Raw genomic sequence first — 15,802 nt, 5'->3', positions numbered from 1 at the left:
AGAGTGCATTCCACTGGGAGCTTTAAGTCCATGAGCTTGGGAGCGTGTCCAAAGAAGGGACACGTGCCTGGAGAAGAGGAGGCTCAGGGCAGACCTTACTGCTCTCGACAACTACCTGAAAGGAGGTTGTAAACCAAGGTGGGTGTCAGTCTCTTTTCCCAAGTGAAGAGCAACAGAACAAGAGGAAACAGCCTCAGGTTGTGCCAGGGGAGGTTCAGATCAGATAATAGGAAAAACCTCTTCACTGAAAGGGATGTCAGGCATCGGAATGGGCTCACATTCCAATGGAGTCACCATCCCTGGAGGGATTTAAGAGCTGCGTGTATGAGGCACTGAGGGACGTGATTTAGGGTGGGCTTGGCAGTGCCAGGTTAACGGTTGGACTCCATGATCTTAAAGGTCTTTTCCAACCGAAATGATTCTATGAGAACTCCCAGCACTGAAGGGCTCAAGTTGAAGTGTTCAATTCCAAAACCACGGAGGGGGTCCCACTACTAGCAGTACATAACTAACTCCTTCTTGTATACAAGACTGGCAGCTTCCCGTTTTACTTAACGTCTGCAAAACCCACAATTACACAGCCTCCCAAAACCAAGTGTTACATCTTCCTTCCTGCCAGCATTCCCCCCACCCAAATTTCAGTAAAACAAAAAAGGTGGGAAGACCAGTCAAGTGATTTTCTGCATGTTGTCCCAGCACCTACAGGGGTCACATCAACAACGCTGCCCCACAGCACTCGAGATACTAAAACCTGACAACAGAGCCCCAGCCCTGAAGTTCGCAGTCGAAGGGCTGTGGAAGAAGCTGCAGGTGGGTGTGAGTGACACGGAAAGCCCAAGGTGACAGGAGTGCTGCTGCCAAGAGGATAAGCAGTGTCACAGGGCACCAGCTGCTGCCTTATTGTCAGGCAGTAGCAGGCAACGCAGCAGGTGCCTCCCAGCCTCCAAACGGAAAAGGCTCTGGCACTACAGTAGCGGCACTTGGATGTTCTGTGTCACTGCTACAGCGACAGCAACCATCAGTTTATCTCTGGTATTAATATTCCTTTAAAGTAAAAGTTTAAGACCATTTATTCATTTTCCTGTCCCGTCCTTAATGCTCAGCATCTTCACTCTCTGGCTTACAGGGCCATCATTCCATTTTACACAGCAGTTCAATTAAGATTACATATGCATGGCATTTTCCTCTCTTTATTAAAAGACTGTAACATACTGTACTGTAGGCAAATAATGTGAAAAAGTATCCAATTACTTCACTGACAGTCTCAGGGCAGTCATTCTGAGGTCCTTCCCTGCTTTGTCTCCCGCTTATAATTCAGCCTTTGCCAGCTAATATAAAAGCCAGATTCTTCCCTATCTTTTGCTGAATTCCTAATCTTTAGACCTGTGAAAATACTTGGCTTGCTGAATTTCTCTCAGTTGACTATCTACAGACTCTCACAGAACACAGATTTCTAGCTGCTGAGTGCTCCCGTGTTTGAAGGATGATACACTTGTATATTTACCTAAATTCCTACAGCTCAGTCCAATGGTAAATTAGTATTGCACTAAGTCTTCCTCGAGAAAGGAAAACTTTTCTTACACAGAAAACAAACTACCAGCAATAGCTCCACTAGGGCTGCAAGCATGGGGGAAAAAAAACAGCAAGTTCTAGCACACTTGAGTCCAAGAGGAGAAAAGCCACAGCTAACAGCACAGGTCTGTTCCCTTTGGCTATGTGGGAAGTTACAAAATAAAAATAAACCTTCCATATCAATAATGTGACATAAAGGTGTACTTTAAGTACCACTTTCTTTTATACCATTACCTCAGTCATTTAAAACAAATCACAAAAGCTAATTTGTAATTCGGTCCACACTTATTCTAATAATTCTTAACTGTAAATTTCCTTTTAACTGTTCCATTATATAAAGTACTGCTTGTGGTGACACCCACATCACTGTTCTGTGATTCTATGAAAAGAGGTTTCCCCTGACATCCTGTTACATATCACTCTCTTCTCCAATGTGCTTAATATTTTTCTCCGCAGCTGAAGTGGTTCTAATCCTGCAAAGCACAGAATCATAGAATCACAGTATCATTTGGGCTGGAAGGCACCTTGGAGACCACCCAGTTCCAACCCCCCTGCCATGGGCAGGGACACCTTCCACTAGACCAGGTTGCTCAAAGCCTCATCCAGCCTGGCCTTGAACACTTCCAGGGATGGGGCATCCACAGCTTCTCTGGGCAACCTGTTCCAGTGCCTCACCACCCTCTCTGGGAAGAACTTCCTCCTGATGTCCAATCTAAACCTCCCCATTTTCAATTTAAACCCATTACCCCTTGTCCTATCAAGCAATTGATTATAGCACTATGTTGAAGCACTGGACCTTAGTAAAGAGCCAGTATACGAGCTGCCTCCCTCAAAAGCAGCAACAAAACAATACCTGGAAAGTTTATCAAACATGTTGACAAGCTTCATGGCTTCATATTCTTTTTGTTCTTCTGTCATTTCATCCATCGGATTGGGCATTGGTTCTTCTAAGTGACCAGTGATAAGGTTAATGCTGGAGACGGAAAAACAACAGAAATTACATGTCTATAGGAAGATGTATGTGAATTGCCTATCTTCTTGAGAGGAGGAAAGAGGAACACACTAACAGAAACCACCTAGACTAAAACTGTCTGAACTGCACATGAAAGTTGTTACCATAAATAGCCAGCCTTCATATTTATACCTTTTTCTTATTTGTAGGCTTTTCCCGTGAATCATGATACCATCTTCTAGCTGACTGACTGTATTCATTTCTTGTTAGCTACTCAGAAACTCACAGTGCACTACTACTCGCCATCTTTTAACCCCCACACAAGCAGTTTGAAAGCAGGGGAATAACGGTGGCAATAATGACTGTGCCATTAGTAGTAATGATACAGATGGGGAACAATGACAGACACATGTTTGCAACTAATTCTGCGCAGGCTTAATTTTAAGAACATAGACAGGTTCTGGTTACATTTTCGTATTCATGAAAAATCATTGAACTAGTTTACTATTCCCTTCCCATGATGATTTCTGCTCAGAACAAATAAAGGTTACTTTGCTTTGAGAACTTACAACGCCAGTTTTATTTTCACTGTTAGAAGAAGCGAACAGCAATACTGAAAGAACACTTTCAGGGCAAATTATCTTTTCAAGCCGTTTAATCACAAACATTTAACAGCAACACAGAGTATTAAGATGCATAAAGCAACCGACAGTTGTCTCAAATGTTTGAGTGTCAGCTTTTAGCTGAATAGACATTATAGTTTTACCTATATGCACATAACTGGACGTTAGGCTTTTGAAAGAAGAGCAGAGACAAGAATTTCATAGTTCCCCCTACTGAAGGTAAACCATTCTCACAGAGATTTTTTTTTTTTTGAGCCATCTGAATATATGATGGTCACTATTAGAGGCTGTTTTCTCAATAATTAGACCACAGGGTCAACAGGAGAGTAGTTAATATAAGCACATGCAATTCCAAAACTGGCCCATGGAAAAGGTGAAACAACAACAAAAAGTCAAAACATCCAAATTGCAACAGGACACACAGGACTGGAAACAATACTATACTTTGGCTTTGCAGATTTGTATTCTTCTGTATCTGTATCTTCATCATCCGAGTACCAATGATCTCCTCTTCCTCCTGCTAACAGCCCCCTCGCTGCCAGCAATCCTGCCGCGTTGCCATAGCCCGTGTATTTTAACAAGCTGTCAACTGCAAAGACATACAGGAAATTATTGAGCTATAATCAGCTACAAAACAAAAAGGAGCGCAGTGTTACAAGAATCTAGAGCTACAGCAAGAGGCCAACATACTAATTAGAGTAAGGCCTTTTATATAAGGGAGAAGAAAAAGTAATTTTTACCTCTCTCCTTGCAAAGAACAAAAAGAAATTCTGCTGCAATTTGCTTTACTCCAAGGTCAACGTGTGTCATAAGGCGCACAAGCTTGTTCCTCACTGTTGTGCCAACTTCTGGACGACTGGATACATCTCTTAACGGAGGCAATACCTAGCAGCACAAAAAAGGGGAAAAGCAGCATAGAACGCACGGCAATACCTATCCAATCCTTGCAGGAACACACCCAGCCAAGAGAACAAGAAAGCACCGTAAACTCTGCTCCTCCACAAGAAGAAATGAGAGCAGCCGAACTGTCCTCACATGCACTGGGTGCAGACTCTCGCTGCTTAATACACTCAGGCCTTCTGGCCTGCCATCCTGGGCAGAAGAGTGCTCAGTCCCAAACGCAGGCTTAAAAAGACAACTAGTAGGAGTTTAAGAGCACAAATGAGCATCCCAAAAGAGTCAGCCAACAGGCAGAAGTAACCTCATCCTTTGTTTCTCCTGTTTTGCTCAGATATCTGGTAAAGCATTAAAAATATCAGCTTAAGGAAACTTACAGTGTTAACATGATGTGTAATTGCAGAACAATGAATCTACTTGTAAGAAAAAAGAAGGAAAGTAAGTCACATGGCAAGGTCTACTAACTAAGTGTCAAAAATTGGTTCAGCATAGAGAGAGGAAAAGCATACTTCACCCAGAGAACACTATTTTAAGAGCTCAAGCTAAATTTAAAACATACTTTGGAGAAAACACTACTTAACAGTGTGTTTGAGGAAATGTTTTCTCATTAAATGTCATTAATATCGTTAACTTCAACCCTCAAGAAAGGTTGGAAGTGCCTAAAATGCGGCTGGTTTTGCAGCCTAACTTCCGCCTGCTCGTGTGCACGCCTTCATCAAAGCCTCCGTTAGCTTTTTCGCATTCGCCAGACACGATACGATCTGCAAACAACTCTGGGCCACAATATGAACCACTGAATGATCGGGAGACTCCTGTAAGAATTACATTTCACTAGGCAATGAAACCAAAGGCGTCACTAACTGTCATAAGAAATTGCAGGTCCCCTGTCCTCTAGGTGCCTAACGTCACCTGTCACGTGCTGTGCAAAATCACTGCACAATTACTCTTGAAATCAGGCTCACTGGGAACTGATACTTAAACAAACGAATGCGACAGTTTTGACTACTTTCAAAAAGACAGACCCCATCTTTTCCAAACTAAGTATTCAAACAATTAGCAAAACCATTTTACTTTGTCCCTGCTCACTTTCCCCAACGGGCACAGTACCACAACTGCCATTTCACAGTGTGTTGTAAGAATGAATTAATGTTTTTAGAGTACTCTAATAGTAATTGAGTGATGAGTGCCATAGGACAGTCCATGAGGAAATTAATCATTCTGTCTTCAGGTCAGAATTTGAATAGTGCACAATAAATAAAGCCTAAGGCCAACACACTTAACAATGAGGGTAATTCAAAATATCAAACATCCGGTCATGCAGTGAGCAGCACCCATCCCTTCTGTGCACAACGAGAGGCGGTTGTCCTGTGGTAGGAGGCAGCATACAACTGTACCCTGACACCGAGACATCATAAAAACATGCGGACCACTTTATTTTTTAACTTCTGAACATCTGCAGTTGGCTCTGCGACTTTTTTTTAACTTAACCAATCAGCAGAGTATCTTAGGAAAGAACTGCTGCAAACAAAGCCAGTGAACAGCAAAAATGGGTTTCTTAAACTCCTCAAAACCACTTTTCTGGTATAGATGAAAGAGGCAGAAAACATGTGCTCTTTCCCATGATAAACTCCATTTATGAATTCAGGGACAGCTTTGATCTGGCAGCAGCATCTATGATGCAGCCTGAAAATCATTGCAGCTTAGGAAAACGAATGTTTCTCAGCTGGTTTCCGCTGCCTTTCCCTTGATCATCTTCCACCTTCTCTCCACTCGGCTTCAGGAAAAGCAGCAAAATAAACAGTGAACACCACACCCAGCCACCAAGGCACTGAGATCCTTCAGGTCTTTAACCATGGCATGGAAAGTTTTTCCTGTGAAAAGCCTACTCACAGTCTGCACTGTATCAGAGACCCCCTTTAAGAGGCCAAGTGATGAAGTGTGCCTCTGTCCAGGGACAGCGGTACTCTGACCCAACAGCTGACACACACGTCGTCATTCCAAGGACTCCTGCCTGCTGAGGTCAAACTAAAGCTCAAGCAGAACCCATAAACACACCTGCAGCCCCACTGGCTACCACACAGCTTTGCAAACCCTTAACTTCACAGAAGATTTTTTTTTTTTGATATGCTGGATGTAAGGGGACAGATGTCACCAAGCTCCTTGCCCCCGTGTCACATGATCCACGGTGACCCACATTAACGCAGCTTCCCAGTCCCCCTAATGTTACTATTTAACAGCTCTACAAAATGTATCGTGGAACTTAGGCCATAATACTTGTTGATTTACAGTGCTGAAAAGTTATTTCTGTAGCTGACAGCTGTCACAGCCCTAAAAGAAAAAAAATACTGCAGAGAGCTTTGTGGGTAATTCCATAGGAAACCACTCGTACTGTTAAAGTATCAGTGTCTTGCGCTAAGGTACAAACCACATCAGCTTCATATTAAAATGTTTATGAATATTCTGCTTACCTGAGCTTTGATAAACTTCCTGATATTCCTGTGAGTTCGGCAGCATTCAGTTAATAAACTGAGAACTGGGGTCAGACCTTCTCTGTAGCTGCTTCCCTAAAACCAAACCAGAAACAAATAAAAAGTCTTTAAGAGCAAGTTTTCCTTTTCAAATCCTACGAACCCTTCCATGAAGTCCTGCATGGGAGCCAAAGCATGTAGATATAGGGAAGGAGCCAAATGCCCATCCCCACACGCACACAAGCGAGTACGCTTCAGATATTCACAGCGATGTGGTCTCAGTCCTGCGGTGTCCCACAATCCAGAAGCAAGGACATCCACATCGTTGCTAAGTACTGTCCCAAAGGTTTGTAGGAAGCTCTACGCATGCGCCATCCCGCCTCAATGAAAGAGGCCCCTTGACAGGAATCTTTTGCAGCCCATACCTTGTCTATTCTCTTCTCCATGAAATCCAGCAAAATTTGAATCGCTCCCATATCCATACCATTGTATTTTATATCTGTTTCCTCTTGGGATGATGGACTAATAAGAACATCCAAGCAAGAAACGGGAACATTGCTTAAGAGGTTGATTGCATTGCTGAAACAGATTTAAAAAATTCATTATCCATTTGGAAAACAGAATTAAAACCAGAGTACAACTCACCATACACCATTCGTGCAACTGCAACCAAAAAGTGGCCCTGCGACCCAAACACAGCTTTATTTCCTACTCCGGATTTTTGAGGAGGGGGCATGCATTATCACCCGTGTGCTGGCCCTTGGGAAAAGGCTCCAAAAGCTGTACTGCGGCAGTGCGTACCGCTTCCCGCCCCCAGTATCCCATCCCAGAGACGGGGCACAGTGTCCAGCGGTGTGTTACAGCAGCTGGCCCTGCAGGACAGCAGGGGGAACTCTCACACTGAGTTGCAGCCTCAGGATTTCTTTCCTCCTTGAAACTTCAAACATTTTACAACACGTCCGCATTGCCATCACGGATGTGACAAAGTACACCACAGAAAACATCTCCCCCTCCTCCAACAGAGGGGCGTGGTGGCAATTTCTCAGCTGAAATATTTCCCCTTTTACTTAGCTGGTGGTGTGTAGGAAATACAGAAGGCTTGTAACACATCAAAAATCAGGTTTCTGTACCAAGCACTGCCTTTCAGTAACTGGCAGCCTGTGCAGCCTATAAAGCACAGAGCTGCACTTCCCAAATATCCATCAGGTGATTTAAATCAGACCACAGGGTCCCTCCCTCCTCATTAACGGAGTAAGATGGAGCTTACTTAGCAGGGGTCTCACATCCCTTGAGACTGGTACCTATCCTGTTCTCTGTAAGGACTTGTGTTCCTGCTCTTCCTGAAGATGGGGCTAAATTACACAGATACTGCAAAAATTAGAATTCTGTCATTATTTACTTGCTGATGCCCAGCTACACTTACAGATGGATATATTCGGAAATACCACGGGACGGGTTAGGCTTACGTATGCAGACCTCAAAGCTGCCAACGAAACTATGAGCACCCAAGCTTCCAGGGGTGGTGAAGCGCTCCAACGACAGAAAAAACTTCAACCAAATTCATTGAACACTTTTAACATTTCCTACTTAGAAGCAGCCCTCAGGTTTTATGCCATTAATACCATTCTAACAAAGAATGAGCAAAAGAGAAAGCAAATCACAGCAATCAAACATAATGGGATTTCCAAGAGACGTGCTGGTTTCGGTCTGATCAGACTGGGCGGCTGTTTCACACTCTGCCATCCCCTGCGTTCTTTTAGCCACTGAAATTCAGACAACTTCGACTTTCTGGAAAGCTTGTTCTCTTTGGTTTGTTTCTAATTCCTGCTTAAGATACATCTTCTACATCATGGAAGTTATTGGTCTCCAGCAATTCAGGAACAGTCAGAAGCAAACCCAACTGAAATTCAACAAATATTTGGTGACTTCAGGCTTTTCATCAGAAGTCCTCTTTTTACCAGTTTCTTATTAAACAACCAAGTTCCCAAACACCTACAAAATTAATTTTCTGGATCACTGTGTCTGAGCTATTCTTTTCAATAAATGAAGCCCGGCTTTCTGATCTTTGTCACTCCACTGACAGTTTTATTTGTGGTAGAGGAGTGTATGAAATTCTCCAGCTACCAGGAAGTCAGTGACTATGCACAGATCTGCACAATAGTGTTTGCATTCCTACTCCAGGGGGTAGAAATACTGCGTATATTACTCTCCCCTTTTCGGCTTCCTAGAGATCATTAATCACTGGGACATGACATCCACCCACTCATGCTCCCAGCCCCCTCCTGATATGCAAATTCAGAAGCAAAGGCCTATTTAGAGCTGCTGAATGCCTTGATTAAAACCTTGTTAGCGGGCAAAAATGGCACTCACTCTAATATGTGGTGCTTTAAGCTGTTCATCGTCAAACGTGAAGTAATGACACGACAGAATCACAATAGCCACAACAATACCAGGTACTAAATTAGTTAAGATATTTTTATGGGTAACTTCTGCGTATTTATTAGAAATAGAGCCACACTGACAATCAGTACATCGCAGCTCAGGGCACGTATCCGACACCTGACGCTCACATCACAGAACTCCTCAACTGACACTTTCAGAGCGCAGGCACCCGCACAACGTGCTGTAACAGGCTGCCCCAACCCTTCGCTGGAGCATCGTACACTCTGCAGACTTACAGACTTAAGAGAACTGCCACGTGATCAGCAGTTCTAAGAAATACATTTATGCCTCCCTGGTGCTTCATAAAGTTCATGCATTCAACACTGCTCGCGTTTTATTCCATTTTTAACATTGTTTTTGTAATTGCCTTACTGACAGGCTCCAAGTGGAGAGCAGAGCAAAAAGCTGCCCTCTGCTCTCCCACTCACACCTCATCTCCAGCAATAAAGATGGCACGGGCAGAGTCCAGCATACCGACGACACAGCCGCAGATTTTTAGCTATGCTAGCCGTAGGCTGCGTACACAAGTCTACTCATTCATTACTGAAGCTCCTACTAGGAATGAAAGTTCTGCTTGACCAAATACACCAGGGGACTGAAGCGGGGCCCTCTGATCCAGGCCCCTGATCCCTCTGAGGATTTGCAGCGGCGTTACTTCTGACTATACCTTTTCTGTTCCAGAGCTGCCTTGTGATGAATAGTCTTGATGGAAAAACATACTAAATTATTCAGCTTTGATTGCATCCTGTAGCATTTAAAGACAAAACTCAGGTTCTGCTAACAGGGTGAAACGTTTGAGTCACAAAAGTCAAAACCTCTGCAGTGCTCTTCTAGCACTCAAAAAAAAAAAATCCCTGAGTACGACATAAATCCAGATCGAATACTACATGCAGCAAGCCTGTACTTGCATTCTTGCTTCTATCAACTTGTGTTGAACAAACCAGCTACAGTTAGCTAGGAGAGACAAAGCTGTTTTCCCAGTAGAAGAGAAAGACTGATGCAGTGCTATACCGAGTCTGATGGAGAGGGGGCAACAACCGAAGTGACACAAGGCAGCGATAACCATCCCTATCTCTTTTCTGCTCCCTGCCTCTCAGAATTAGGAAGACTCCTTGCCTGGACTCGGTGTCTCCGTAAGCTCCACGCAGGCAACACTTCTACACAAAACAACTCTTCTGACTGCAAAAAGCAAGGACAGACATCACACCAGTACTACGTACTCTCCACAGCTGCCTACATATCTACGTAAAGCCCTTTTGAATCTCATCTGTAAAGCCCTTTTGAATCTCATCTGCAATTGTTTGCAAAAGCTGAAACCGAAAGCACCTGTGTACCACGCACCCTTTTGCAATAGCAAAAGATAATTACATTTTACAGGACGATATATTTTACAGGGCGATTAGACTAATCGGATTCCTGGACAAGGAAACAGAAGGTGTTTTCACGGGAACAGCATCAGCTGTATAATAATTCACCAGGGTATCAGGCGGCCTTGGTGACCACGTACAAGCGTAAATGCTAAAGGCTGATCTCCGTCTTCTTGTACTTGTTGAATTTATCCAAATCTGTCCCATTTTCCCAGCAGTGGGGAACTTATTCCCACCAGTCCCTCACTTAAAGAAGAACGAGGGTGCAAAACACCCACCACAAGCAGCCGCAAAGAGAAAACACCAGCTGCCTTTTAAGACACGCTCAGCACTAACTTTACTCATGGAAACCATGGCAGTGGTGTCCCAAATTATTCCAAACCAGTCCGCACCAACCGAGAAGGGCTCTGATGTAGGATTTTTGTGTTCACCGACTAAGACTGTTGATCTCTAAGAGCTTTCCAAGATTTTAATCAAGTTCATTTAACACTTTGAAGACTGCTGGGTGTGAAAAGCTACATCCTTCTTCCTGGGGACTGCTGGTTCAGAGGATGATCTTCAAAAGATCCTACACGGCCATCCCTGAAGAAGAAAACGGCAGCACTAACTTTCACTGCCGAGAGATGACATGGGATAGCGCCTGAAGCTCACATACTGTTGGGCCCTGTGAACAACTGGCCTACTTGGATAAAAACAAGGATGTCAAGAAAAAAAACCCTAGTAACAATGAACAAAGAACTACCACCTCACTAAAAATACTCTGATTCTGATTGAATTATTGGCTGCAAATACATAACAAACAGTTGGCTGCAGGACTGAGGGGAAAAAAACCCCACAATGCACCTAAAACTAGAAGATGATTCACTCATCTTTGGAAAAAAAATTGTTACGAGGGAACCAATATTTGTAATTTTAATAAAGCAGCCTAGAACCATTGGGGATAAAATATCCATCAATTACTTCCATCCCAATCCACCAGAATTACAAGTCACTTAAAAAAAAAATCTCCAAAAGCAGTTTTTCCACCAGTTTCCGGGCAAAACAACAAAAGTTGTGTTACAGTTCAATTTGCACTATGTGTAGAACTTCCCACATATGTTCATCCAGAGTTACACACACACACAAGCTTTCAAAAGGGTCAGCATCATTATTATTGATCAAAAATAACAATCTTACCAGCCACTTTCTCTCTGGAATAGTGGACATGCTTGAATAATATTTCAAGCAAACAGCTTTTATCAGAAAGATTATTAATTTTGAGTAAAATATTAGTTTTCATTATTTCTCAGATCCCCACTTTAGATTTTAGGCAAAGTAAAATTTTTTTCTGTTAAAAAACCCCCCAGACAACCTTTTAAAATAGATTGGTTCTGCAATTCTACCAACCTGTGCAGCTCTTCAGTTTTATCTTCAGTGGGGCCCGTGGTTAATAAGCAGTGTCGAAGGATGGCAGCCATGTAACGAAATTGATGAGATTCGTTCTATATAAATATAAATTATGAAGATATTTTTTCATTTTGAAGATTGCAAGTGGGGGTTTCAGGTCACTAGAATAATAAAAATTAAAGATGGAAAATACCTATTAGATCACAACATCCATCCCTATCAATACAAGGACTGTACCTTAGAGCTGACTGCATGCTGAACTGCCATATGCTGGCCTTTTATCAGGCCTTCTGAAGTCGCTGCGGACCTTTTTCCCGCCAAATGAGCCTCTACTACCAGAAAACCCCGTTACAACCATTTGCTCAATGCCATACCGCTATTCCTAATACACCACTATCTTTCTTCCTGTATCTACACCCAGCCGCCTCTTCATCCATTTAGATGACATATGTTCTTCATTTGCCTCCTCCTCCTCATTTAGCCCTTTTGCTGCCAACAGTTTCATCCCCCCACCCAGTCTGCTTCCTAATTCACTTGCTCCTTTTCCCTTGATACCTTTTCTCCGTTTCCCTAATAACTTCTCTAGTCTCAGCAACCTTATTTACCCTGCTTTGGCTCTTGCCAAGCAATTCCCCCTTCCAATCTCCCACCAGACAGCGGCCAGACAAAGCAGGCCAGTGAGTGCAATCATTTCCCTGTGCCTATCATTGTCCTGGTCCTCTCTCACTAGCTCTGCTTGGCACCCGTCGCACGCCCTGCCGTGTCTGACCTAGCACCAAGCACCCCAAGGCATCTTTTGTAACCTCAGCACCCAGATCTGCCAACTCCACCACCTGCGGCTCTTGTCTGGCTTCGCTACTCGGAAACTATCTCCAGTCACTAAATACTGGTGTTTCCAATGGTTCCCTCTCCCTCAGGATGGATCTCATTTAGTTTTCTACCCACATGCCTAACCTCTCTGCTCTCCCTTTATTTTCCATCCCACTACTGTCTGTAATCTCTTCAAATTCTGCGCCTTCAGCCCACTTCATTAACCTGCTGTTTCCCCTCCTTACAGGTCATCAGAATTTCCACAGGGACGTGTGCTGAGCAGCACGCCGCCGAACGTATCTGGCTAACAGTTTACAACACTCAAGAGCTCTTTAATTTAATGGTTCCTTGCTTGTAGGAACTTTTAATAGGGAGTTATTCTATAAGCTTCATCTCAAAACACAAAATAAGCTTCTCCCGCCCCAGGATGCCTTAAACCTTCATCCAAATTAAACCAAAAACAATTAAACAGGTTACTAAGACCAGAATTTCCTCCAATCTGAAGGAAATTTTCCTGACAGCCGCATGCTTGGGCTCCTTAGGGGGAAGTTTTCTGGGACAAAACCTCCCTCGTCCCACAGACCACGGCCACACGACACCTCATCAGGTAACACCACAGCCGTGTGCCTTTCTGCGCAAACTGGGCTCTTCAGCCCCCAAGGCTCCCAGTGTTTTGCAAGAATATACCGACTGGAAGATCCAGATTTCCACAGCTTACTTCTCCAGAGGCAAAGATGTGACATAGCTTCCTTTCCCAACTTTATACCTGATGTTATTTCCTCCACACAGAAGAGCTTAAGCACAAAGGTGTTATGTCTCAAAGTCTGAACTCGCAGACATCCATACGGCTGCGTTACAGGTTTGACTTTGGGGAACTCCTCCTCCGCTCAGGTTTCTACCCCCAAAACAATCCCTTGCCTATACAAAGAACTCTCTCTGAGAAAGGTACTTTGAATAAAGGTCTAAGTCAGGAATATAAACAAGAGAAAAGTCCCTCGCTTTCTTTGTATTTCCTTGAAATTCAGAGTGTCAGATTCTCTGATCTCCCCCACACATGCTCAGTCAGTCTTAACTTTCCAGATTTCTTATTCAGCGTATCCTTGAGACGTTAAAGCAAAGAATAAGCTCCAGACTTCTCTCAAGTTTTACATTCCTCCAAGTTATGATTAATATCCTATTTGCTGTTTAGGCCAATTCACTAAAGAGAACAATTATTTGTCAGTTTTAACTACTGTAAACCTCTGCTTAGCTTTATATGCTGCTTATGCACAATGCCCCGGGAAAAGTTAACACACCATTTTAGAGACAATATGACGTGGACAAAAAAGGGAAGATTGCCTATATAATTCTATTACTGTAGCATACACTTAAGTTATTCAACAAAAAAGTTGTCCTTATCATTTCTGTTCAGAAATTTAGGGATGCAACACATCGGAAGCATATTTGTCTAAGAAAAAAAAGTAACAGATCTGACGCTAAAGTGAAAAAAACAAGATAAATCTTATTCTTGAGACATAACAGTGGGAGTGCGTTTGGTTCTCATAATTGACCTCATCACAAAAGATCCCGTTTAAGTCCAAACCTGGTGTTGGGAGGATGGGAAATAAAGACATTAAGAACACTACCACTCTTTCTTCAGAGTGATTGTTTAAAATGAGCATTGATGTGCTTACCAACATGCCCAGGAAAACAGAAAAAAACGAGGGGGACGTCTCAGCTCTAACTGCTACCCTATTGCTACAGCCCGCAGTCTCCAGAAGTGCAGCCACCTGAGAGGCTCACACTGAAAAGTTCCTCCTGGCCAGCTAGTTCTTAGTGAACAGCAGTTATTCTCTTTTGGAAATCTAAGACTCTTCTGAAATAATCCTTGCTGCATTTTTTTATTTGAAAACACACAGTTCTAACTCGCATTATACAATCCAAGCTATTCTCCCATTACGCAGAGAACGCAGGGATCCCATTTTTTGCCTGACTAGCAACGAGACCAAAAAGGTTACCTGGTATTCAAAGACAACACCTCTTGAAAGTCCAAGATCACCAACACGTGACGCATTCAGAATTCAGACACAGGCATTTTCTCTGACTGATTTTGCCCATAGAATTTAGGATGCAAAATTTCAAGACTACCTTAGCTGCTATGTTGAAAAACACTATCACATTCCACCAACATTACAGCAGCAAAAGTTAAGCATTAAAACCCTGGTTCTGGCTCTTGCAGGCTACACAAAAGCAATTTAAAAACACTTCAGGTAGGCCTTACCTCGCTGTGGACATTCCAACTGTCAAGTGTTACATTAAAAAGAGCCTTTAGTGCCTCAATGGCACAATCTGTCTCTTGCAAAGACAGAGGAGGCCTGTCACGATCTTCCGCCACTTTATATTCTTCCGTCCACCTTACACTCAGGGAACTTTCCAAAGCCTGAGTCAAAATTTGCACCCCTTGCAGCTCCTGACGCAACTGCAATCTAATATCTGTGTGCAGAAGCGACAAGAGGAAGAGGAGACGCAAATCAAAGCATTTAATGTCATCAACCAACTGTTGGTCCTTGCATTTTTCCAGAAGATTGCAGAGCATAGCTGCAAGATTCAGTTCCAAACTGAGCTTCTGTGCAACAGCACTATTAAAAATTATGTTACAGAGGCATTTTAAAGCTTCTACTATAACAGGAAATTCAGACACTCTCGCCAGAGGATCTTCCACAGTGTCCAGTTTGGCTAGCCTCATAAGGATCTGCATGTTCCTCTTGGTGGTTACAGGCACTAAAACCTTCTTGTCCCTGGAGAGAATCCGGAGGGCCTCCAGGCAGGCAGCTTGATAGGACGTGTTCGTGGTTTTTTCAAGGATGTTTAGAATTCCCTCACACAGTTTCTGCGCAAACACAAACAAACAAAAAGGAACACTTAGCATCAAAACACTGGTGGCAATAGGAAACTACTTTTGCTAAGCTTCCATATAACTTTAGAGTTTCCAGCTGACTTGACCTGAGAAACTAGGTATTCTGTGTTAGCTCTTCAAAACACAAACTAGCGCAAAAGACCTCCAAAGATCATCAAAAGCAGTTTTCCTCACAGATACAACGCAAATACATCAACACTGGGAAAAGCATTAGCCAAAATGGCAGATGCTATCCACCACTGCCAGTTACAAGGTTTTCCCAGTATCAGGACTGAAAACTTGAGTAGCCAGAGTAACAAGGCTAGAGAGAAGTGAAAGGTTTTAGAAATACATCAAAGCAGGCCAGTCACACCTACGGTACCTGCAAAATTGTAAGTGGAGGTTATTTC

General features: G+C 43.2%; 1 protein-coding gene across 1 annotated transcript in view; it reads right to left on the bottom strand.

Annotated features, from left to right (window-relative positions):
- Nucleotides 1-15,386, bottom strand: part of RIC8B (RIC8 guanine nucleotide exchange factor B) — a gene marked incomplete at its 5' end in the record, with an annotated part of 21,058 nt that extends 5,672 nt beyond the window's left edge. The window contains 7 exons of the mRNA XM_010159767.1: nt 2,426-2,545; nt 3,592-3,736; nt 3,888-4,032; nt 6,513-6,608; nt 6,938-7,091; nt 11,708-11,802; nt 14,778-15,386. Coding sequence (XP_010158069.1) covers nt 2,426-2,545; nt 3,592-3,736; nt 3,888-4,032; nt 6,513-6,608; nt 6,938-7,091; nt 11,708-11,802; nt 14,778-15,386 — 1,364 coding nt within the window. The remainder of the gene's footprint in view (nt 1-2,425; nt 2,546-3,591; nt 3,737-3,887; nt 4,033-6,512; nt 6,609-6,937; nt 7,092-11,707; nt 11,803-14,777) is intronic.
- Between the last annotated feature and the right edge of the window lie 416 nt (nt 15,387-15,802).

The sequence above is a fragment of the Eurypyga helias genome, unplaced genomic scaffold (genome assembly GCF_000690775.1).
Source record: "Eurypyga helias isolate BGI_N326 unplaced genomic scaffold, ASM69077v1 scaffold21479, whole genome shotgun sequence".
NCBI classification, from domain to species: Eukaryota; Metazoa; Chordata; class Aves; order Eurypygiformes; family Eurypygidae; genus Eurypyga; species Eurypyga helias.
The sequence above is the reverse complement of the archived record's forward strand: the minus strand, read 5'-3'. Positions and strand labels throughout refer to the sequence as shown.